This window comes from Hypanus sabinus, chromosome 19, assembly GCF_030144855.1.
Source record: "Hypanus sabinus isolate sHypSab1 chromosome 19, sHypSab1.hap1, whole genome shotgun sequence".
Classification (NCBI taxonomy): Eukaryota; Metazoa; Chordata; class Chondrichthyes; order Myliobatiformes; family Dasyatidae; genus Hypanus; species Hypanus sabinus.
The window spans coordinates 64077954-64103648 of NC_082724.1; the positions used below are offsets into that span (position 1 = coordinate 64077954).

Below are 25695 nucleotides of genomic sequence, written 5' to 3' on the forward strand. Positions count from 1 at the left end.
CTGCTGTCCGACGCGGATTTCAGTGACCCCCGGAAGGTGGCAGCCCGGGCGGACTTGCTGTGGAACGCCAAAAAGGTGAGCGGGGTGTCCATCGCACAGATCTCCCAGCCACGCTCCCAGCAGCAAACCAGTCCAGGCCCGGCCGCAGAGCCCGCCAACCCCCGGCCCAATGAACACTGGTGCTTCTACCGCCCTGCAAGTTCCCGGGAAACGCCAGGGCCAGCCGCCGCTGATGGCTACGGCGGCTGGCCATCGGGATAGCCTCCTGTATGTGTGGGATAGAAGATCGGGACGCCGGTTTTTGGTCGATACTGGGGCCGAGATCAGCGTTTTACCTCCGACGAGTTACGACACCTGCAGCAGGGCACCGGGTCCCCCCCTGAGGGCCGTGAACGGCAGCACAGTAAGGACCTATGGCACCCATCAGGTGCAGCTACAGTTCGGCTCCAGCCAGTTCACGTGGGACTTTACACTGGCCGCCGTAGCCCAACCGCTTCTGGGTGCGGATTTTTTGCGAGCTCACAGCCTATTGGTTGACCTGCCCAGGAAGAGACTGGTACACGCCGAGACCTTTCAGACGTTCTCCCTGGGTGCAGCCCAGTTGCCAGCCCCTCACCTCGGCTCCATCAAGCTGTCCGACAACGACTTCACCAGGGTCCTGGCGGATTTCCCATCGGTTCTGGCACCGCAGTTCACAGCGGCCATGCCCAGACACGGCCTACAGCACCACATCCCGACCCAGGGACCACCCCTCCACGCCCGCGCTCGGCAGCTCCCCCCGGACAAGCTCCGACTGGCGAAGGAGGAGTTCCAGAGGATGGAGGAATTGGGGATCATCCGGCGGTCCGACAGCCCATGGGCCTCCCCCCTGCACATGGTGCCCAAAGCGACGGGAGGCTGGAGACCGTGCGGCGACTACCGCAGGCTGAACGAGGCTACCACACTGGACCGCTACCCTGTGCCGCACATTCAGGACTTTGCAGCAAACCTGCACGGCGCACGGATCTTCTCCGAGGTAGACCTTGTCCGAGGGTACCATCAAATCCCGATGCATCCTGACGACGTCCCCAAAACGGCTCTCATCACCCCGTTTGGCCTTTTTGAGTTCCTCCGCATGCTGTTCGGCCTGAAGAATGCCGCACAGACGTTCCAGCGGTTAATGGACGCGGTGGGACAGGACCTGGACTTCGCGTTCATCTATTTGGATGACATCCTCATAGCCAGCAGCAGTCGTCAGGAGCATCTGTCCCACCTCCGTCAACTCTGCGCCCGACTGAGTGAGTACGGTCTTACAATCAACCCCGCCAAATGCCAGTTTGGACTCGATACCATTGACTTCCTAGGCCACAGGATTACTAAAGACAGGGCAACCCCTCTGCCCGCTAAGGTAGATGCGGTCCGCCACTTTCCCCGACCCACCACGATCAAAGGCCTTCAGGAATTCGTAGGTATGGTCAATTTCTACCACCGCTTCCTCCCTTCAGCTGCCCGGATCATGCGCCCCCTGTTCGCCCTGATGTCGGGTCCGAGCAAGGACATTGCCTGGGACGAGGAGTCCACCGCCGCTTTCTTTCAAACGAAGGAAGCTTTGGCGAACACCGCAATGCTAGTACATCCCAGAATGGACGCCCCTACCGCCCTCACAGTGGACACATCTAACACGGCAGTCGGTGGGGTGCTGGAGCAACTCATTGCAGGTCGCTGGCAACCCCTGGCGTTTTTCAGCAAACACCTGCGGCCACCCGAGCTCAAGTACAGTGCTTTCGACCGGGAACTGTTGGTGCTCTACCTGGCAATCCGGCATTTCAGGTACTTCCTAGAAGGTCGGCCCTTCACCGCGTTCACGGACCACAAACCGCTTACCTTTGCGTTTACGAAAGCGTCCGACCCCTGGTCGTCCCGCCAGCAACGCCACCTGTCCTACATCTCTGAATACACGACGGATGTCCGGCATGTCTCGGGTAAGGACAATGTCGTGGCGGATGCGCTCTCTCGCCCTACCGTTCATGCCCTTTCCCAAGGGGTAGACTTTGAGGCACTGGCAGAGGCGCAGCAGGGATGAGGAGATTCCGAGTTACAGAACCGCAGTCTCCGGTTTGCAGCTCCAGGACCTCCCCGTAGGCCCAGGTGAGAGGACCCTTCTCTGTGATGTCGCCACCGGCCAGCCCCGTCCCGTCGTCCCGACAGCCTGGCGGCGCCGTGTTTTCGACTCCATTCATAACTTGGCGCATCCCTCCATCCGGACAACTGTCCGGATGGTTTCCAGCAGATTCGTTTGGCACGGACTCCGCAAACAGGTCAGTGAATGGGCCAAAACGTGCATGCACTGCCAGACGGCCAAGGTGCAGCGGCACACCAAAGCCCCACCGCAGCAGTTCCATCCCGCCCACCGACGTTTCGACCACATTCATGTGGATATCGTGGGCCCCCTGCCAGTGTCACGTGGAGCGCGGCACCTCCTGACTATCGTGGACCAGTTCACAAGATGGCCAGAGGCGGTCCCGCTCACCGACACCACCTCCGAATCTTGCGCCCGAGCCCTGATCACCACCTGGATATCTCGCTTTGGTGTACCGGCCCACATTACCTCTGACAGAGGCGCCCAGTTCACCTCCAGCCTGTGGTCAGCTATGGCCAGCCTTTTGGGGACTCAGCTGCACCTCACAACTGCCTACCACCCACAGTCGAACGGGCTAGTGGAGCGTTTCCACCGTCACCTGAAGTCGGCCCTCATGGCCCGCCTGCGAGGAGCCAACTGGGCGGACAAGCTTCCCTGGGTCCTACTCGGCATCCGCACAGCACCCAAGGACAACCTGCACGCCTCGTCGGCCGAGTTGGTATACAGCACGCCCCTGGTCATCCCCGGGGAGTTCCTACCAGCCCAACGGGGGCAAGAGGAAGATCCCGCAGCAGTCCTGGGCAGACTACGCGAGAAGCTCGGTAACCTGGACCCCATACCCACTTCACAGCACGGGCGGAACCCGACCTGCATACCCAAAGACCTGCAGAACTGTAAGTTTGTGTTTGTACAAAGGGGCGGGCATCGGCCACCGCTGCAGCAGCCATACGAGGGGCCGTTTATGGTGCTCCGGAACAACGGGTCCACGTTCGTGCTGGACGTTGGGGGGAAAGAGGAGGTTTTCACAGTGGACCGCCTCAAACCGGCCCATGTGGACCTGGCGCAACCGGCCGAGTTTCCGGCACCTCAGCGCAGAGGCCGACCTCCCAAGCAGGTTCTGGCCCAGACTGTGGACATTGGGGGGTGTATCGCCGGTTCTGGGGTGGGGGGGGGTTATGTGGCGACCCATTTCCTGGCACATCCGAACCGGCTCACAATTAGATAGCCTACGGGGGTTTGCGAGCACAGAGCTTTGGAGCCTCTGCGCCACAGGGGGCAGGTTGAGGGAGGCTTAAAAGTGAGGCTGAGGACTTCGAATAAAGTTTTTTCCTTCGACTGCAGTTACTGACTCCGTGTCGTAATTTTAGCGCTGCTTGTAGCACACTGCTACAACATCACTCCTTGAAAATTTCCTGGATGCTACAGCGGCTAATACCAATGATGGAGTTGACTGAGTTCACAACTTTATGCATCTTCTTTCAGTCCTGTGCAGTACCCACCCACCACCACCCCCATATCAGATGGTAATTAAGCCAGACAGAATGCTCTTCACAGTACATCTGTAGAAATTTGCGAGAGTCTTTGGTAACATACCAGATTTCCTCAAACTCCTGATGTAATATAGCTGCCGCTGTGCCTTGTTTGTTACTGCATCAATATATTGGACCCAGATAGATCCTCTGATACGTTGACACCCAGGATCTTGAAACTGCTCACTTTTCTAATTTTGATCCCTCTGTTAGAGCTGGTGTGTATTGCCTCATCTTACCCTTCCTGAGTGCAAAGTTGTTGCTGTAACACCACTCTACTAGCTGATATATCTCATTCCTGTACACCTTCTCGTCACCATCTGAAATACTGCCAACAATAGTGTGTCATCAACAAATATATAGCTGGCATTTGAGCTGTGCCTAGCCATACAGTCATGGGTGAAGAGAGAACAGAGGACACATCCTTGAGGTGCACCAGAGTGCAAGGTGGAGGTGATACTTCCGATCCGCACAGACTGTGGTCTTCATTTGAGGAAGTTGAGGATCCAGTTGCAGAGGAAGGTACAAAGGCCCAGGTTTTGGAGCTTTTTGATCAGAACTGTAGAAGTAATCGTGTTAAATGCTCAGCTGTATGCAATAAACAGCATCCTTTCAGAAGTATTAGGTAATCCAAGTGATCCAAGACCGCCTAAAGAACCAATGAGATCGTATCCTCTGTAGACCTATTGTGGTGAAAGGCAAATTGCAGTGGTTCCAGGTCCTTTCTGAGTTGGTTTTAGCCATAATAAACCTCTCAAAGCACTTCATCCACCAGAGATATAAGAGTTACTGAATGATAGTCATGTACAAATCTTGAGCTTTCCCCCAGCACATCCATATCCAAGTCATTGATAGATACCAAAGAAATGGTAGTACTCTTTTACTTATCATACAACCAATTCAGGAGGCTGCTCTTAAACTTTGAAGCCAGAAATTGTCACCGTCCTGACCGTTAATTCCCCATTTTATCCTAATTCCCTTTGATGGCGGCACACCTGGTTCTCATCAAGACCTGCAGTATAAAAACCCCAGTTTTGCATCCACTCATTGCCAGATCATTGTTTGATCAGTGTGATAATTAATGTTCCCGGCCGCTTAGGATTATGTATTCTAAGTTTTACTTCAGTACTGAGGTTTACCTCTGTAACTCCATCTCTCCATGTCAAGAAAAGTATTGTCTGCCGCTTCCCTTTCTATGCTCTGTGTCAAGATAAGATTTGCCTGCCACCCGTCTCCTGTTTGCCGTTCAGCACCAGCAACGCCCTGTGTCAAGATAAGTTCTGCCCGCCTCTTTCTTTCTTGTTCACCCTCCTGGTTGCCATTCACTCTCACTCACTCGTCTGCATCCTAACTCAATCTCCGTGCCAATGTCCTGCGTTTGGGTTCACCCCATTCTTTGCAACAGAAATTTATTTAATTCTTTAAAGCATCTTGCACCTTTAGGTTGCTGTAGGCATTCAGCTTCTTCTGCTATCTTCCATCAAATGGGTAAAGAATGCTGAAGTACTTAAGGGTGGGTACTGTGTTATTCAAGCAGATGGAAGCCACATTCTGTAACACGTCCAGCAATTTTGTTCTAATGTACTATGCTGCATAAACAAAAACAAAATGTTAAACTTCTAAGCGCTTTTAATAAACTGAGACTTAGTAAGCTTCTAGCAAGGAGATAAATCTGAATCACACGATAAGTTCCAGAAAAATAAGTGGGCCTCATTTCAGCTATGTTCTCTCTCATTTTACAGGAATGATCATTTCTCTCCAGCTGCTTCGAGGTGATATGGATCATATTCGCAGAGAGAATCCCATTATCTTTAACCGGGGAGTGGCCATCACACGCAAACTAGGTTTTCCTGACGTCATCATGCCAGGTAGGTTTTGACCTGTAGTTACTGTGGAATGTAATTGGAGCTAAGTGCTTCATTTTAAAAGAAATCAGTGAGAAATAAGGTACTGTACATAGGAATTTTATACTCATCATTGGTTGAGAACTTCTATGTGTCTGGAGATTAGAAAAGAATGTGCACCAAATCACATTGATAAATTTCCTCACAAAGGCATATTCTCAAATGTTTGTTACAGAAAGAGCTATGAAGTGCATCTCTGGTGGCAAGGTTTGGAATTATGAAGAATGAATAGCGAAGTTAGAAAGCAATCTCAAGAATATATAAAATAATACATTAAACTAATTTGCAAAACTAGACTAGAGAAAAGGAGTTGGAAATGGCAATGCAAATTTAAACCTATGCTGGCAGGAAATTCTTCTTCATTTAAGGTGGTTGACATGACATAAACGCACTGACAAGATTTCCGAGTCCAAAGCTCAGAATTTTTTTTTTAATTTAATGCGACAATGAATGATTTCTAAATGGTTAAGTGAACAATGATTCAAACAAATGATTCATTAAAAGAAAGGGAGTGTTGTAAATATTCAGAAAGTCAGTGGTATTTCCCTGTGGTGAGAGAAGCAAATTTCATAATTCAGGTTGATGACCCTGAGCCATTTGTTTCATTCCAGTTCTGTACCTACTGAGTTAATCCTCTCAAGGATTAACCATTCATAACCATTGTGAACCAAGTATGAATAACCATTCATACCCAACCATGCAAATCAGTATAAGAAATGGATTCACTTTTTCATACTTGGAGAATGTGATGAATATTAATAGTTTAAGGTAATTTCAATGTGCAATTCATTTGAAATAAACCTCATTCCCATTGAAAGAAATTAACACATGCTAATGTTGTGAAAATTGAATTCCCTTGCTGATCCTATTGAAACCATTTAATACATTTTCTGGAGAAATGGAGGCTCGTGCCTGAGGCTACGTCCACACTAGATCAGATAAATCTGTAACCAAAGCTCTTTCTCTTCGTTTTGACCCTCTGTCCACACTGAAACAGCATTTTCCTCCCCCGAAAACAGAGCTTTTCTAAAACGCCCTCCAGAGTGTGTAAATTTGAAAATGCCGCTTGAGCAAGAGTAGTGTGGACGGGGTAACCAGAGATATCTAGAAACGCTGTCATGGCGTGCTGGAACAGACGGCAATGAGACTGAAGCCAGAAGAGTTAGAAATGTACTCATCAAATACTTTGACCCATAACTTACTGAATAAATAAGTGTACTCACTTTGTCCTGTTTTCTGTCCTTGCTTGTATGAAGGTGGTTTACCTATTTAAGCAATTACTTCTCTGACAATAGATGTGTAACAGCCTAATATAACATTGTATGGAGGTACAAGATAACACTGATGCAGACATGTTTTATATGTTTAACAAGGTGTTTTATTAATGCAACAGAGTTAGTCAGTTTTTCAATGTTCATTGTCAGCTGGGTCATACTGTCCGTGAACTTCCAGTTGGTTGCCTCCATACGCTCTAGTATTTGTTTTTATCAGTTTTAAGTCCTCCTGCATGACAGCGAACAGCTGTCTGTCATTTGGCAATTTCGTTTTAAATTTTTCTAGTCTGTAACTAGACAAACGCATACTTTCACAGTGAGATTCAACACCAAACATGTCGCTTGTTTTCTGTAGATCTGTTCTACGCATGCCCAGTAGGAGGAGATTCACCCAAATATCCGTTTTAATGTGGACAGAGATATTTTCAAAAACTCATGGTGTTGACGTCTATTGTTTTTACGCGAAACCGGCGTTTTCAAAATTATTCAGTCTAGTGTGGACGTAGCCTGATTTTATTATACATTTAATTTACTTCCCACCTATTTTTTTGTAAAGAAAACTTTGCAGTGAATAAGTCTGAGGTCCTTCCCAATGTATGTAACCAAACCGGTCTTTATGCCCATAGAATTCCTTGTGCAGTAAGCCATCAAATTAACTGAAAGCAAAATATTATAGCTAGCCTGAAGCATGAGTTCTGTTTCCCTCTCCACAAACACTCGTAACTTGCTGAGTAGTCCCAAAATAGTGTTTTTGCTACATTTATTGCTTCCTTTTCTTGTCAGCTGAACATTGGCATCGTTGTTCAGTTACTCCATAACACTGGTGCTGTGTTAAGTGAAAGAAACCAGTGATGAATGTCGATACATTATGGATGAATTTTATCTGGTAATTTTGTGCTGGATTTTATTTGGTAATTTTGTGTGTCAAGGAGAACACTTTTAATCCTGGACCTGTACTTGAATTTTTAGCTGATGTCAAATTTAACATTGCTTTTGTAAGAGGTATACATAGCTATAGCATCAATGAGTATATTGGACTACATGCATCTTTACGCCCCATTGTTTATACTGTGTTGTTGCACTTTCTTTTGTTGTTGCTCCAAGGTGCTGATTTGATCCTAGCTTCATTTGTAAATCTCAAGCAAACATTTATAGAGCAACTTAAATATGTCTCTGATTGAATAACACGCCACTTTCCACATAATGCAAGTATGTTGACAGTACGCAGAGTAGGTGGTTGGTGATATCAATCCTTGTGTAATGCTGGTTTAATACAGTACTTGGTACTCCATATAAAACTGCATCTATTCAGCAAACCCAGCATGGACTCAGGTTCAGGAAGATGGTTACCTGAACTTGAGACCATCTTGAGTATGCAGAATAGATGCAGCAAGCTCAGTTCTCACCCCCTTCCCTTTAGCATCATTCATTAATCACATCATTTAGCATCTTACTCTCATTATTTATTACTTAAAGGGACACTAAATTTCTTCCAGGTTTGTTGAGTATTGATAGGCAGGGCATGATGTTTATAGAATATTTTCTGTTTGATATTTACAGTGGGACATCTGAGGTGTCACAGAGTATTTTCTGTGCAGCAAGAGGAATTTTAAAGTTGAGCTTTCACCAGGACTAGGAGAATACGAGAAAGCCCAAAATTATGTGGGCCAGGAAACTTTCCCATTCTGTCTCAGACTATTGTATTCATCATTTTCATGCTACATCAATGGATCATGGGAAGCAAGGGTTGTATGTTGACTCAGGTCAGGGCTCCAGAAACCAGAGCTACTGTGAGATCTGGTCTTCCCTTACAAGCCTGATTGAATTCTTTGAGGACGTAACAAAACACATTGATGAAGGTCGAGCAGTGGATGTAGTGTATATGGATTTCAGTAAGGCACTTGATAAGGTTCCCCATTCAAGGCTCCTTCAGAAAGTAAGGAGGCCTGGAATCCAAGGAGATCTTGCTTTGTGGATCCAGAATTGGTTTGCCCACAGAAGGCAAAGGGTAGTTATAGATGGCTTGCATTCTGCATGGAGGTCGGTGACCAGTGGGGTGCCTCAGGGATCTGTTTTGGGACCCCTCCTCTTTGTGATTTTCATAAATGACCTGGATGAAAAAGTCGAAGGGTGGGTTAGTAAATTTGCTAATAACACAAAGATTGGGGGTATTGTGGATAGCCTGGAGGGTTGTCAGAGGTTACAGCGTGACATTGATAGGATGCAGAACTGGGCTGAGAAGTGACAGATGGAGCTCAACCAAGACGAGTGTGAGGTGGTTCATTTTGGTAGGTCCAATTTGAAGACAGAATATAATATAAATGGTAAGACTCTTGGCAGTGTGGAGGATCTGAGAAATCTTGGGGTCCGTGTTGATAGGACACTCAAAGCTGCTGTGCATATTGACAGTGTTGTTAAGAAGGCGTATGATATGTTGGCATTCGTCAACCGTGGGATTGAGTTCAAGAGCTGTGAAGTGATGTTACAGCTATACAAGACCTTGGCCAGACCTCACTTGGAGTACTGTGTTCAGTTCTGGTCACCTCACTACAGGAAGGATGTGGAAACTATAGAGAGAGTGCAGAGGAGATTTACAAAGATGTTGCCTGGATTGGAGGGCATACCTTATGAGAATAGGTTGAGTGTACTTGGACTTTTCTCCTTGGAGCGATGGAGGATGAGAGGTGACCTGATCGAGGTGTATAAGATAATGAGAGGCATTGATCGTGTGGATAGCCAGAGGCTTTTTCCCGGGGCTGAAATGACTAACCCGAGGAGGCATAGTTTTAAGGTGCTTGGAAATAGCTACCGAGGGGTTGTCAGTTTTTCACACAGAGTGGTGGGTGCAGTGGTGGAAGCGGATACAATAGGGTCTTTTAAGAGCCTCTGTGATAGGTTCATAGAGCTTAGAAAAATAGAGGGCTATGCTCTAGGGAAACTAGGCAGTCTCTAGAATAGATAATATGATTGGCATAACATTGTGGCCCGAAGGGTCTGTAATGTGCTGTAAATTTCTATGTTCTGTGTTCTGTCTGCATAGTCAGCTGCATTATGGAGAACACCACAATTAAAATGATGAAACACATTTCTGTTGATTGAACAGTCTGAAGACCCTCTCTTGCTCAAACCAAAGAGCTGCCTGCAATGCTCTTGTTAATAAACAGCTATAGGGATGTTCAAGAGGCTGTACATAACAAAACCTGTCTGTTCCTCCCAACTTCAATACTATATCAAAAGATGGAGGTGGCTGCATCAGTCTGTACCATGACGTGCTTTACACTAAGTTCTTAAACATGCCAGTGATTTATTACATGGTGGAGATAATGAGTAGCTACACTTTAAGAAATGCAGTCATATCAGTTTCAGCTGTTGCTATTGACTATAGAAATAATATCACATGATATACTATATATTTGGCTCCACACAGCAATCATCACAATGAAATGTAAATATGAAATTCTGTTGGTAAATTGCACACTGTTGGCTATCTGTATATCATAAATGAACATTCTTACCATGCAACACTTCCATTCCTTTATTCTTGTTGGTCTACATCTTTCTATGTTCGCTTTCTTCCAGATTAATTGCTGACTTACAGGAAAGAACTTCTGTTGGCTGCAGTGTTACAAACATAGGAAAGCTAGATATGGAGGTCAGATAGAAAAATAAATACACTTGCCTGTAACAACTGCTTTAAAAGAGATCATTACAATGGGTATACTGGAAAAAGACAATTTTTTGCAGACAGGGTTTGTATTCCTAAAGGTTAACTTGCAGGTTGAATCAGTAACAAGGTAGCATTCATTTCAAGACTAGAATATAAAAGTAAGGATGTAATTCTGAGACTATAAGACATTGGTCAGACCACTTTTACAGTATGGTGACCGGTTTTGGGCCCCTTATCTAAGAAAAGTTGTGATGGCATTTGAGTGTCCAGAGGCATTTACAACAGTGATCCTGAGAATGAAAGGGTTAATATATGAGGAGCATTTAATAGCTCTGGGCCTGTACTCACTGAAGTTTGGGAGAATGGGGGGGGGGGGGGGGGGTCTCATTGAAACCTACTGAATATTGAAAGGCCTAAACAGGGTGGACATGGAAAATCTGTTTCCATTAGTGGGAGAGTCTAAGATCAGGAGGTAAATACTCAGAATAGAAGGATGTCCCTTTAGAACAGAGATGATGAGGAATTTCATTAGCCAGAGGCTGATGAATCTATAGAATTAATTGCCACATACTTCTATGGAGGCCGAGTTATTTGGTATATTTAAAGCTGTGGTTAACAGGTTCTTGATTACTAAGGGTGTTAAAGGTAAGAATGTAAGAATATGGAGAATAAGATTGAGAGGGAAAGTAAAACAGCCAGGTAGAGCAGACTCAATGGACCAAATAACCTAACCCTGCTCTTAATATCTTAGGGTCTAAACCTCACTATATATGCCTCAACCTCACTATATGGAATCTGCCCTTCACAGTTGTCATTACATGCTTACCATGTTCCTGCGGTTCCTGTTCTTAACTTTAGGTTTAACATGTGCTGTCAGAGATTGTACTCAATGGCCACCTATGAACAATGAATTACCACCTACCCACCCGCAATATAAGCAAGACCAACTACAGAGACCGTGACAAGCTCACACAAGGTCATCACTTTCACTGATAATTGGGTTAGGCTTGCCTGCAGTCACACAGTTTGGAGAGCTTCGTCAAGGCTCATGCAGTCAGCGGCAAAGCAGAAACTACCAGTGAGTACAAGCTGAAGTCTGTCAGCAAACCAAGAAGCAAAATATGTTTCATTCTCCATCTTTTGAGGAGATTTTATGAGAATGTTTGCAACTTAATCATTGGATTTTTTTTTTGCTCAAGCCTCATTTCCAAGCTATTTTCACGCACTTCAATCAATTGTCACATCTCCTTTCATCCTTCAAGATGTTGACAATCAATTTGATAATATTATTCCCAAATACTGAATAAAGTTAGTCATGAAAAACTGGATGTCAGCACTGTTAGTATCATTCCAGTCATTCTGGCCCATTAGTAGAATAACTGACAAAATTATGAACAGGAAAGTGAAACAAAAGCACTGAGATGTAGTGACCTTTGAAGCTGGAGGCAGGCTAAGGTGCAACCTTGTACTGGAATTACGTGCCCAAGACTGGGACACCTGTGCTCTGCCATGGAGTACAACAGGAAAGAACGCCCTCTGGTTCTAGAATATCCTGTCCTCAGAAAAATATTCTGACTAAGCATCCTATCTGTATCCCTCATTATTTTATAACCTCCATAAGATCATTTCTCAGCCTCCTACGTTACAGAGAGAATAACACTAGCTCGTTCAGTCTCTTCGTGAAGCTATAGCCCTCCATTCCAGGCAATATCCTGATGAATCTCTTCTGCATTTCAATTGCTATCACATCCTTTTTGCAATGTGGATCTGAAGAACTGTTCATAGTACTCTACATGCTCTTGTGCCATGGTGTCTCAACTCTTATACTCAGCCTATAAAGGCTAGCAAACCAAATGCCTTGTTCAATGATCTATTTATTTGTGTTGCCACTTTAAGGAAGCGATGGACTTGAACCTTAAGATCTCTCTGTACATGAATGCTCCTATAGTCCCTGAAGTTTACTCCATGAGTCCTAACAAAATTTGACCTCACAAATGTATTATCTCACACTTGTCCTGATTGTTCCACTAAATCTTTCAGCTGATCTATGCCCCACTACTTTCTTAAACAATTTTCTTCATTGTCTACAATTAAACCTATTTATGTGTTGTCTGCAAATGTAGTCATTATGCCATTTATATTCTCACCCGAATCCTTTATACATAGTCTAAACAATAAAATTCCCAGCTCTGAGCTCTCTGTCACACCACTCGTTATAGATTTCTAGTCAGAAAAATATCCATCCACAATTACCCACTACCTCTTAACACCAAAACAATTTTGAATCCAGTTTGCCTCAACTTTCTGGACTAGCATACCATACAAAACTTTGTCAAAAAACTTGCCAAAGTCTGTGTAAGTCACATCCACTTTCTGTCCTTTTTAATATTCTTAGTTACCTCCTCAAAAAGATAATTATATTTGTGAGTAGCACATGCAAAATACTGGAAGAACTCAGCAGGCCAGGCAGATTCTATGGAAAAGAGTACAGTCGTCGTTTTGGGCCGAGACCCTTCAGCGGGACTGGAGAAAGCAGATGAAGACTCAGAGTAAAAGGGTGGGGGAGGGGAGGGAGAAACTCAGATAGATGAAACAGGAAGGGAAGGGGTGAAGTAAAGAGTTGGGAGGTTGATTGGTGTCAGAGATATAGGGCTAGAGAAGGAGGAATCTAATAGGACAGGAGAGAAAAAATGGGGAGCAAGGAGATAAGGTGAAAGAGGGAAGTGGAAATGGGGAATAGAGAATGATGGGGGGAGCATTACCGGAAGTTCAAGAAATCGATGTTCATGCCATCAGGTTGGAAGCTACCCAGATGGAAAATAAGGTCTTGCTCCTCCCACCCGAGTATGACCTCATTATGGCAGTAGATAAGGCCATGGATGGACATGTCGGAATGGAAATACCACTTTTTCTAGCGGACAGAGCATAGGTGCTTGGCAAAGTGGTCTCCCAATCTACGTTGGGTGTCACCAATATACAAGAACCACACCAGGAGTGCCAGATACAATAGCTGACCACAACAGACTCACAGGTAAAGTGTAGCCTCACCTGGAAGGACTGTCGGGGCCCTGAATGGTTGTGAGGAAGGAGTTGTAGAACTTCTTCCACTTGAAAGAATAAGTGCCAGGAGGGAGATCAGTTGGGGGGGGGGGTGAATGGACAAGGGAGTCGCGTAGGGAGCAGTCCCTGCAGAAAGCAGAAAGTGGGGTAAGATGTGCTTGGTGGTGGGATCCTATTGGAAAGGGCAAAGGTTAGAGAATTATGTGCTGGACATGGAAGCTGGTGGGGTGGTAGGTGAGGACACAAGAGGAACCCTATCCCCAGTGAAAAGATGAGGGCAGGTGAGGGCAGGCATGCATGAAACGGAAGAGATGTGGTTGAGTGCAGCGTTAATAATGGAGGAAGGGAAGCCCCTTTGTTTGAAGAAGGAGAAAATCTCCTTTGTTCTGGATTGAAAAGCACAGCCTGAGAGCAGATGTGATGGAGACAGAGGAATTGAAAGAAGGAGATGGCATTTTTACAAGTATCAGGGTGGAAAGTGGATAAACTGTCTCCAGAAATAGAGACCGAGATTGAGAAAGGGGAAGGGGGTGTCGGAAATGCATCAGGTAAATTTGAGGGCAGATGAACCTTCTGTCTTCTCCTATTAGATTCCCCCTTCTTCAGCCCTATATCTCTGTCACCAATCAACCTTCCAACTCTTTACTTCACCACCACTCCCCCCTCTCAGTTTCACCTATCACCTTATGTTTCTCGTTCCCTTTTACTCTGAGTCCTCATCTTTTCTCTCCAGTCCTGCTGAAGGGTCTCAGCCCAAAGCGTCAGGTGTTCTCTTTTCTATTGATGCTGCCTGGCTTCCGGAGTTCCTCCAACATTTTTTATGTGTCACTTGGATTTCGAGCATCTGCAGATTTTCTTTTGTTTATAATTATATTTGTGAGCCATGTTCTCTTCTGCCCAAAATCAGTAAGCTTATTGGGAAAATTGAAATCACCTACAATTACAACTCTGTTGCTTTAATGCCCTTTTGTGTTCTGCTCACATGTTTTATTCTAATTCCCGCTGACTATTACGAGGATTATGGTATAACCCCATCAAAGTGATTATTCCTTACTTTTTCCTAATTTCTAATCCCTCCAGAGTATCCTCCCTGAGGAGTACCCTAATGCTCTTCCTGCAAGTGTTTGACACCTCCCTGATCTCCCACGTTTGACAGGTGGAACGTCTCACTCCCCTGGGTACCCTAACTACAAAGCTATTAGCAACTGAGTTAAAATAAAAGACCTTACCTTCTGTAATGTCTTTGTCATTCTGCTTTCTCACTGAACTTTATCTTGTCAAAGCCTCTGCACTTTGACCTCAATCACAACACTTCAACCTCAGAAAGAGACACTCTCAAAATGACCACTCCTGTATAGCAGTTTCCACTATAATTAACTCTCTTTTTGTAGTGCTAGTAGCCCTCAATTCACTCCATCTGACTTTTTCTTACAACATCTAAAGTAACTAATGCTGTTGTAGCCTTTGAAGGCCTTCTCTCTTTCTCTTATAATTGTAACCTTCTGGTAACCAATCTGCTAAGTCCTTGAAATTCAAATTGCACCTTTCAAAACCTTTGCCAGTTTTAAAATAATGTTTTTAGTAAGATTTTTTGATAAGGTTGTTATTTTTTCACAATAGCTGTTTTGTCTACACTATAGCTGTTTAGTTTATGCTGCCAGTGATCAGTATTTTTGACATAACTGACATTTGTCAGAAATAAAACAGGAGTAAAGTACTGTAAATATATCTTTAAAGAATATGACAAATTAAGTGCTTGGATAAATACTGTATATGTCACTTCTATTTTGAATGAAAGGTAGCTGCTTGTTGTGCTGAATAACTTGTGTCAACCTGCCTTGCAATGTATATAATGACTGACTGGATAAGTATTACTGTATTTTTTGTGCATCTTCTTAAAACAGAGGTAGAGTTCAAATCTAATTTGAAGATGTAAAATCAAATTTGATGCATTCATGTGCATCTCTCTGGTTGGGGTATACATATGTATCCTTGCTCTCAGCTCACTTTTGGACATGTCTAATCAAACTGTAAGATTGTTCAGAATCAAATTTTATGTTCAAAGTTCAATGTAGATAAGCATCTTTTTTGTTCAGAGATTTTGAAAAGAACAGTAAACTTTGTGATTCAAAGCACAATTTCTGCTAAATCCTATTCAATTTTATCTGAATACTGGTTTAAACTTGAGCTATCACCCTAAAAAGTTCATTTTCTTTTATCAAGACTGTGTTGATGTGGATGTACTTGCCACATTCCAAGTAGACTAGAGTGCAGAAGTAGTCTGTTCAGTCCTCCAGTTTTTTTACACTCGCTGAATTTTGTTTGATTGCAAAGCTGATACTAAGCCAGGGGAAAATATTTGGGGGAAAGGGGGAAATTTTATAGAAAAATCACTGGAAGAGAAAGAAAATATAGAGGCCCAAATAAATCAGTCCGCAGATAATGATTTGCTGTTGTAGAGAAAGAAACATGATGTGCAGGTAGAAAGCCTTCCCACAGTAGTTTCAAGTCCATTTATTAGGAGAAGGTTGCAACACACATTGCTTCCTGGAGGTCTTAGCTCTGTGATGAGTCTTGGTAATGGATGCATCATTCTCTCAAACTAAGTAGTTGCTGACATGATTCTCCAGCTGCTGATGTGACTGCTAAATTGCTTAAAATTTTAGCTTGACCTTCTTTCTGCATTGGAGCTGTAACCTACCTTTGCATCACAATAGTGTTGGGTTGTTCATGGACATCTTTAGTAGAATCTCCACATGTCCCAACCAATCCAAATTAGTATATGCATGCTGTAGTCTATTTCACTCAAGGATCTGGCTAATGATCTGTTAGTACCAAGTGACTCCACTACTACTTACAGCATGCAATTAATAAGCATAAAGAAAGGCATTGAGGACTGAAATCTGATAGACAGAGGTAGTGTAAACATGTAAGATAAATTTTGACTGTGCTAACAAGTATATTGCATCTTTATTTATGAATTATTATTACTTCAATTGCGATAGAAGCTATCCTCACTGTCCAGAGCTTCATTATCACGAGTATTTTGTGTGGGATTTTAGTATTCAGTGACATGACAATTACTTTCATGACATTGATCTTGAAGAAATTCAGGTTAGCTATGTATCTACTATAATAACTCGTCTTGATTTTTACTCATAAGATATACTGCAGTGAAGTTTCTCACCTTGGTAAAAAATGTGAATAATTAACAATTCTGCCTTTCTCTCAGTGCTCAGATTATGCGTTCTACATGCCTGTTTCTCATGGAATTGCCTTTTTCTATGTAATACTCAGGTTCTGTCAACAATCTCTGGCCTCTCCATATGTATGAATTGAGGTGTAAGCTCACCCGAAACCCCCTGTTTGTGTGGATGCTGCGTGATGTGTTCCCCGGTTACAAATCAGTACCATGAAATAACAGATAGTGCACCATATGCAATTAAATGATTTAACTTTATAATTCTTAATTTGACTAAAGGGTTAATAAAGTAAAATCAAAAAGAAAAGAGCCCATTTTAATGAAACAGTCCAATGTGCGCAAGTTGGAGCTCACGGTTTCCCTTTCACTGATCCTCCATCGATTTCCCTGGGCTTCATTGACTCGTGGCCCCACTCCAAGTCCACTTCTACAATCTCTCTTCTCCAGCATCTTTTCTGTCCATCTCCCACCAAATAAAAGACCCAGATCACCTCGGTGTCAGGCACACAGAATGAAAACATACTCCCTTTATTGGACGACTCACATTCCAAAGTACCTGTTATCACTAACCAGAACCCAAGCATTGCTTCCACATAAAGAACATTATTAGTAGTGGAACTTTTCTCCGGGTGTCACATCTATAATAAAACCATGTACAAACTTGTTACCAACAGCTTTATTCTATGTAGTTCCTGACATGAAAGTGTTTGAAGTTACTTCGTTTTACAACTTAAGCTTCAGAAGGTAGAGCCAAATGTATCTCTAAAGTTCAAGGTTATCTGAATCAATGTTTTGGAAGAAAGAGATATGATTACCACTATCCATCACAAAACTATGTAGTAACTAGTCACAAACAACCTTATTTCAGGATGTTGCAGTGCTTGGCATCAGATGGGCCAAATGCATTGCAAAATTTCCAGATTGGGTAAATCAGTGTTTCTGAAAGAAAAAAACTATAATTGCCATTTTCTATAATACATGATATACAAACATGTTGCAGACAACTTGGGTAAACTTCAGTCTACACTGCACCACATTGATTATTATATTACAAATAATTCAAGTGTAATCCAGGTATTTTATTGGAAATAACATTTGGGGCATTCAAGAAGCAGTTAGATATTCACATGGATGATCAAAAACTAGAGGGCTGTTTAGGAGGGGAGAGTTAGATTGTTCTCAGTGTATGTTAAAAGAGCAATACAGCATTGTGGCCAAAGGGCCTGTACTGTGCTGTAATGTTCTTAGTTCCATATCACTACATCAGATACCCTATTAGAAACAGTGAAAACAGACTCCAGTTTTAATATTTTAAAAGTGTGCATTGGTTAGTTTTCAGTACTATACAAGATTCAGTGCAGTATTCTTCTCATTATTATGATGCTCAAACTTATGACTAGTATTGTGGGAACAATACTGTGTTTCATTTAGTTCGTTAGAGTCATTCCATCATTACAATGTTGCCATGATGCAATCTTAATAAACACTAACATCAGTGTTTAATTTCATTTGGTGCTCAGATATTGTAAAATACTAGTCATACCTGAGATAAGGTGCAGTGTACATGCATTATAAGTTAATGACTAAATGTTTATCAGGAAGTTTCTTGTGAACTGCCCTTGTTGATTATATTTGTACATCAATGTCAGAAATGAGTCTGGTTGGTAGCTAATTCTCTGTTCTTGTGAGTAATAAAGGTTGTGTGCACCGAAGTATCATATAGCCAAAAGGTTACCTACTTATAAGAAAGTAGTCTGGTAACTCCAATTTCAGTGATAAATCTGAAATTTCAAATTCAAAATTACAGCATTTCCAGCCTAATAGGCAACATTTCCATTTCAGATCTGTTGGATTAAAATTGCTCCCATGTATTTCAATTTGAATTTAGGTTTTTTAATTATTACTTATATGTTATTGATTATATTCTCCTGTAATCATCACAACATTGTAAAGAAGCATTTCATGGAGATAACTCCCAAAATCTACACTCTAGCTAAGTGTAATCATTCGACAGTTACATATTTGCTGAGAAATATGGCCAAACATATTCCAAAATTCGTCTACTTAAGCCCTTTTTTAACAATGTTTTATGTTGATTTAATCCAAAGAGTGCAGGTTGTGCAGCTCGAGTACCAATTCAACACAAGACATAACTGTTGTCAGTGGAAGGGATAATCTTCTACAGATGCTGCTTCGTAACTGTATGGGATAATAATAAAACACTGGCATTACTTCTGTCTTCTAATTTAATTCTAATCTCCCTTCTACAAGCCACATCTGATACTTAATTGTATTTTCCACTATCCTACAATGTTTTGTTTTTTTTGTTAAAATCTTTTGTTTTGGATTTTTTTCTCTCCACATCTTGCACCACATTTCCAGAAACAGTCAGAAACACACACTTTTACATCCTTGTGATGTACCAAACTGCCTCACAGTCAATAAATGTTTTTAAAGATCTGTCATGGTTGCGTACAACAACCAGTTGTGTTTTACAAGTTCCACAAAAGCAAATGGGATGAATAAGTGAACAGAAAATTATCATTTACTCACTTGGCAATTAGAAAATACACTCAGTGGCCACCCAATTAGGTACCTCCTGTACCTAATAAAGTGGTCACTGAGTGTATGTTCATGGTCTTCTGCTGCTGTAGCTCATCCACTTCAAGGTCTGACACGTTGTGCATTCAGAGATGCTCTTCTGCACATAACTATTGTAATGCATGATTATTTGAGTTAATGTCACCCTCTTGGCAGCTTGAACAAGTTTGGCCATTCTCCCCTGAACTTTCCTGATAACTATGCATTTTTGCCCACAGAACTGCCACTAACTGGATGTTTTTTTTAAATTTTCACACTATTAACTCTGGAGGATGTTGTGTGTGAAAATCGCAGGAAAATAGTAGTTTCTGAGAAACTCAAACCACCCCATCTGTCACCAACAATCATTCCATAGTCAAAGTCATTTAGATCATAATTCTCCCCCATTTTTGGTGTCAATAATAACTGAACCTCTTAACCATGTCTTTGTACTTTGAGTTGCTGCTACATGATTAGTTGATTGAATATTTGCATTAATAAGCAGGTGTACAGGCATACCTAATAAAGTAGCCACTGAGTGTGTTTTGCCATACTTGCAGATAATGCCAAATAGTGAATTATTTTGTACAATGTAAGCACATGCCTATAGTGCTTAGCAGTTCATCTCTAGCTTTAATACATTCTGTGTTATGTATGTATCTATAAAGAACTTACAGTGTGCAATGTGGTAGTTCACCTGGAACTGGAAGAGACACGTTGGCTGGTCGCAGATACAGGTGTGAGCTGGAAACCTCTAACTGTAAATAAATATGTTAGTGTTTAAAATCCATGCAAAGTTTGTCTTTATTTAGAACAAATATAACATGTTGTCAGAAGTCAGTATGAGGTGTAAATATCAAGCATAACTGAATAACACAAGCAACTAAGAAAGAGACGCTAGTTGCAACAGGGAATAAAAAAGACTGTGTTAGAAGCAAGTGAGATCAGTCAGTGTGGCAACAGGACACCTTGGGCCAAGGAATTTACATAATTCACCGAGATAAATCTAGGTAAACGCCTGTCATAGATAAGCTAAGTCCTCCAGCACGTATTAGTGTTTACTGGCAATCTAGTTGATAACTGGAAGTGCTTCAAACAGCGAATCAGTATATATTTAGTGGCGAGCAGAGCTGGAGAGATGCATGAAAATTTGAAAGCATCTATCTATCTATAATTGGCAAAGGTGCTTTGGACGTCTTTGACAACTTTCAAATTGATGATACAGCCTTGACTTTGGACACTCTGACGTCAAAATTTGAGGAGTATTTTGTCCCAAATAAAAACATCGCATTTAAAAGATGCAAGTTCTTTTTCTGTTAACAGAAACAAGGTGTTAGCTTTGACCAAAACTTAGCTGAGCTTCCACACTGAGTAAGTCCTGTGAGTTTGGAGATTTGTGACATTCACTAATTAGAGACAAAATAGTTTGCACAAATTCAAATAATGGGCTCAAAGAAAGATTACTCCATGAAAAAGATTTAACACTGGAAAAGTATGGCTATGTGTAGAGCAGCAGAGATCACATAATCACAAGCAAAGGACCTGCACAGGGCAGAAACAACAGTGCACGCTGTGAAAGCAGAGGGGCAGAGCACATGACATTTCCCAAAAGCAACAGCATAGCAACGAGCTTGCTGAAACAGCAAATGTGGAGATAGGCACATCCCAAAGACATTCCTGCTTATAAAAAGTTTTGCAATAATTGTGCAAAGAGGAATCATTTTGCAATCTAATGCAAAGCTGGGCTACCAAGAGAAAGGTACACACGGTTGCTGAGGAAAGGAGGAAGTCTTTGTGGGTTCTCTACAGACTGCTGGTGTTGGTAAGACAGAATGGATTGTTCCAGTACCTGTGAATGAGACAATAATTCCATTCAATCTTGACACCAGAGCCCAGGTGAATCTGTTGTCTATGGATGTTTACAGGACTCTCAAAGTAAAGAGCAAGATTTACCCAGTGAAGTTAAAAGTGACAAGCTATACTGGAGAGAACATTCCAGTAAAAGGGAACTGCAGAGGGACCTTCAAACACAAAGGACAGCAGTAAATGGCACAGCTATTTATTGTTGAAAAGCAAGTACAGCCAATATTAGCAAGCACAGCGTCTGCTGATTTTCTCTTGTTTGTGACAGCCAATATTAGGTCTGAGTGAATGTGAAAAGAGTTTTTGTACCAAAAACAAAAGTTTTGGTACCATAGACCAAAGATGACCACACTTCACTTATGGAAGAGTACATAGATGTCTTTGAGAAGCTCGGATGCCTACCTCGTGTACACAGAATTCATAATAAATGAGACAGTGGCTCCTGTTGTTCATGCATGCAGGAAAGTTTATTCTGCACTTAGGGACAAACTCAAACAAGAAGTAGCATGCATGGAATGGATAAATGTCATACAGAAAATTAAGGAACCAATAGATTGGGTGAGCTTACTGATCATTGTGCTAAAGAAAAATGAAGCAATGTCTAGACTCAAGAGATCTCAATAAAGCCATCAAGAGAAAGCATTTTAAATTGCCAGTATGGGAGTTCCACGTGAGTTAGTATCAGACAATGGTCCACAATTTTCAAGGTGTGAATTTGAGTCCTTTGTCAATGATAGGGAGTTTCAACATATACCTTCAAGCCCATGCCACCCAAAATCTAATGCCCAGTAGAGAGTTTAGTCAAGGTAATAAAGGGCCTCATGAAGATGGTGCAAGGTGGATGAGAGGACTTCCACAAAAGTCTGATGATTTACAAAAGTGCACCACTGCAAAATGGCCTTTCACCAGCCCAAATACTGATGGGTCAACACATACGCACTAACCTTCTAGTGCACAGAAACCTGTTGACACCTAAAGGAGCACACAAGGTCAAATTGGCTAAAGAGAAAGGGAAGGAAAATAAGAAACAGTATCATGACAAGACTGCAAAAAGCTTATCAGTCTTGAAATCTGGAGATCAAGTGCAAATCCAAGATCAGGATTCAGTCACATGGTCCATGTGTCCACACACCACCAGGATACTGTATGTGCAAGAGGAATTTGCTCCATCTTCCTACTAGATCCAGATGGAGCGAGAAACACCTCTCAGAAGGAACGGTGAGAATCTATGACCATAAGCTCCAAGCCATTGCTGTGACACGTCACTTGCCAATACAACAGAGGCCAACAGACGTTCTTCAGTGTTCTCAGAAATACACTAATATTAACACTTGGGTGAAAACAATACATCTATGCAGACAAATAGCAGATTAAAAAGGATCATCAAACCATTTCCGAGATAGATAGAGAGTTTGTGAGAGAATAATGGACTGTATTGCTCATTACAATTGAAGTTAATATAAATATCTTTGCTAGAAAGCATTATTGTTTCTTGCAGGTTTTTGAGGACATAGTATTGTATTTGTTTTTCCTTTAAAGGGAGAAGGGGTGTTATGTGTGCACATAATCAGGTCACTCATAATTCCCATTGTGCAACACGAGCGATTCATCCAAAACTGGAAGTGACGTGGGGGCTAGTCGCAGATGCAGGTGTCAAGCTAGAAGCCTTTAACTGTAAATAAATGTGCTAGCTTTTAAAACCCGCACAAAATTTGTCTTTATTAAGAACAAATATAACACATACAACTTCAGACCAGGTTACAATAGAATTCATATTGCAGGCTTTAATCCACCAAGGTTAAGAAATCTGTGGAGAGCTCATTGTAAGAATGTTTCTGAAAAATAAATGGACAATTGTAATTAGCTCACTGCCAGAACCAATTTGAGTTTCATCATGTTCTTCATTGAATATTTTTTGAAGGAACAACGTCCTATGATGTTAAATTTCTTTCTGTTAAAACTGCCCTGGTTCTAACTATGAATATGATGAATTTCAAATCCTAGCAGCTGATCTACTTGATATTTATCATGTTGCTGAGAGCAACTTTAATTAACATTCAAAATTAATCTGTTTGTTTTTATTTTATTACTTTTTTTCTCCGAAGTATTTTCTGCCACGTGATCCCACTATATATATCTGAAGCTCTTCCATATTAGATCAGTCATTCTGAACAAAGACAATAATTTGTTTTATCTAGTAGGAAACCACTGGAAATCATTTAAGCAGTATACATCTAGGAAATGGAACACTTACATAGGGAACAGTAGACCTTTGCAGCCCAAATAACTGGACATTGCAATTGGTGTAAAAATATATATACATTCAGTAGCCACTTTATTAGGTACACCTGTACACTTGTTTGTTAATGCAAATATTTAATCAGCCAATTGTGGCGGCATAAAAGCATGCAGACATGCTCATGAAGTTCATTTGTTTTTCAGACCACACATCAGAAATGTGACCTAAGTGACTTTGACTGAAGTATAATTGTCATTTCCTTGGCAGGGCGATTTAAAAATCCCAGAAACTGCTGTTCTTCTGGGATTTTGACTCATAACAGTCTCTGGAGTTTACAGAGAATGGTGCAATAAAGAAAAAGCATGCAGTGAGCAGCAGTTTTGTGGGCAAAAATCCTTGATAATAAGAGAAGTCAGAGGTGAGTGGTCATACCATTTCCAACTGATAAGGAAACTGACAGTAACTCAAATAACCACGTGTTACAACAGTGGTGTGCAGAACAGCATTTCTGATGCACAACACGTCAAACCTTGAAGTGGATGGGCTGTAGCAGCAGACAAAATAAATTCAGTTCCCCTCCCATACCTAATAAAGTGGCCACTGAGTGTATGCCTCTGTTGAATGCACATCAAACTCTACAGTACCACCTGCACCAATCAACAGAAAAAAAACTGTGACCCAAAAAAAACAGAATTAAGTGTAATGATGGCTGGAGACTTGCTATAGCCATAACGTGCATAGGTGTGATAATAAGAGGATTATCGTGGTGGGAGATTTTAATTTCCCAAATATCAACTGGCATGTTCCTAGAGCAAGGGATTTAGATGAGGTGGAGTTTGTTAGGTGTGTTCAAGAAGGTTTCTTGACACAATATGTAGATAAGCCTACAAGAGGAGAGGCTGTAGTTGATCTGGTTTTGGGAAATGAACCTGGTCAGGTGTCAGATCTCTCAGTGGGAGAGCATCTTGGAGATAGTGATCACAACTCTATCTCTTTTATCATAGCATTGGAGAGGGATAGGAACAGACAAGTTAAGAAAGTGCTTAATTGGAGTAAGAGGAAATATGAGGTATAGATACGTTCCAATGAGACGGAAAGGATGGTAGGGTATAGGAACCATGGTGTGTAAAGGCTGTTGTAAATCTAGTTAAGAAGAAAAGAAGAGCTTATGAAAGGTTCAAAAAGCTAGGTAATGATAGAGAGCTAGAAGATTATAAGGCTAGCAGGAAGGAGCTCAAGAAAGAAATTTGGAGAGCCAGAAGGGGCCATGAGAAGGCCTTGGCGGTCGGGATTAAGGAAAACCCCAAGGCATTCTACACGTATGTGAAGAGCAAGAGGATAAGACGTGAAAGAATAGGACCAATCAAGTGTGACAGTAGAAAAGCGTGTATGGAACCGAAGGAGATAGCGGAGGTACTTAATGAGTACTTTGCTTCAGTATTCACTACAGAAAAGGATCTTGGTGATTGTAGAGATGACTGACAGCGGACTGAAAAGCTTGAGCATGTAGATATTAAGAAAGAGGATGTGCAGGAGCTTTTGGAAAGCATCAAGTTGGATAAGTCATTGGGAGACGAGATGTATCCCAGACTACTGTGGGAGGCAAGGGAGGAGATTGCTGAGCCTCTGGTGATGAGCTTTGCATCATCAATGGGGACTGGAGAGGTTCTGAAGGATTGGAGGGTTGAGGATGTTGTTCCATTATTCAAGAAAGAGAATAGAGATAGCCCAGGAAATTATAGGCCAGTGAGTCTTACTTCAGTGGTTGGTATGTTGATGGAAAAGATCCTGAGAGGCAGGATTTATGAACATTTGGAGAGGCATAATATGATTAGAAATAGTCAGCATGTCTTTGTGAAAGACAGGTCGTGCCTTACGAGTGTGACTAAACACATTGATGATGGTAGAACAGTAGATGAAGGTATCCCATGCAAGGCTTATTGAGAAAGTAAGGAGGCATGGGATCCAAGGGGACATTGCTTTGTGGGTCCAGAACTGGCTTGCCACAGAAGGCAAAGAGTAGACAGGTCATATTCTGCATGGAGGTCAGTGACCAGTGGTGTGCCACAGGGATCTGTTCTGGGACCCGCCACTCTTTTATAAATGACTAGATGAAGAAGTGGAGGGATGGGTTAGTAAATTTGCTGATGACACAAAGGTTGGAGCTATGGTGGATAGTATGGAGGGCTGTCAGATGATACAGCGGGACATTGATATGATGCAAAAATGGGCTGAGAAGTGGGAGATGGAGTTTGAAC

At 42.4% G+C, this 25695-nt stretch overlaps 1 protein-coding gene across 1 annotated transcript in view; it reads left to right on the top strand.

Moving 5' to 3' along the window:
- The window catches only part of dock3 (dedicator of cytokinesis 3), a 964109-nt gene that overhangs the window by 650697 nt on the left and 287717 nt on the right, over positions 1-25695 (top strand). The window contains exon 14 of the mRNA XM_059944552.1: positions 5391-5516. Coding sequence (XP_059800535.1) covers positions 5391-5516 — 126 coding nt within the window. The remainder of the gene's footprint in view (positions 1-5390; positions 5517-25695) is intronic.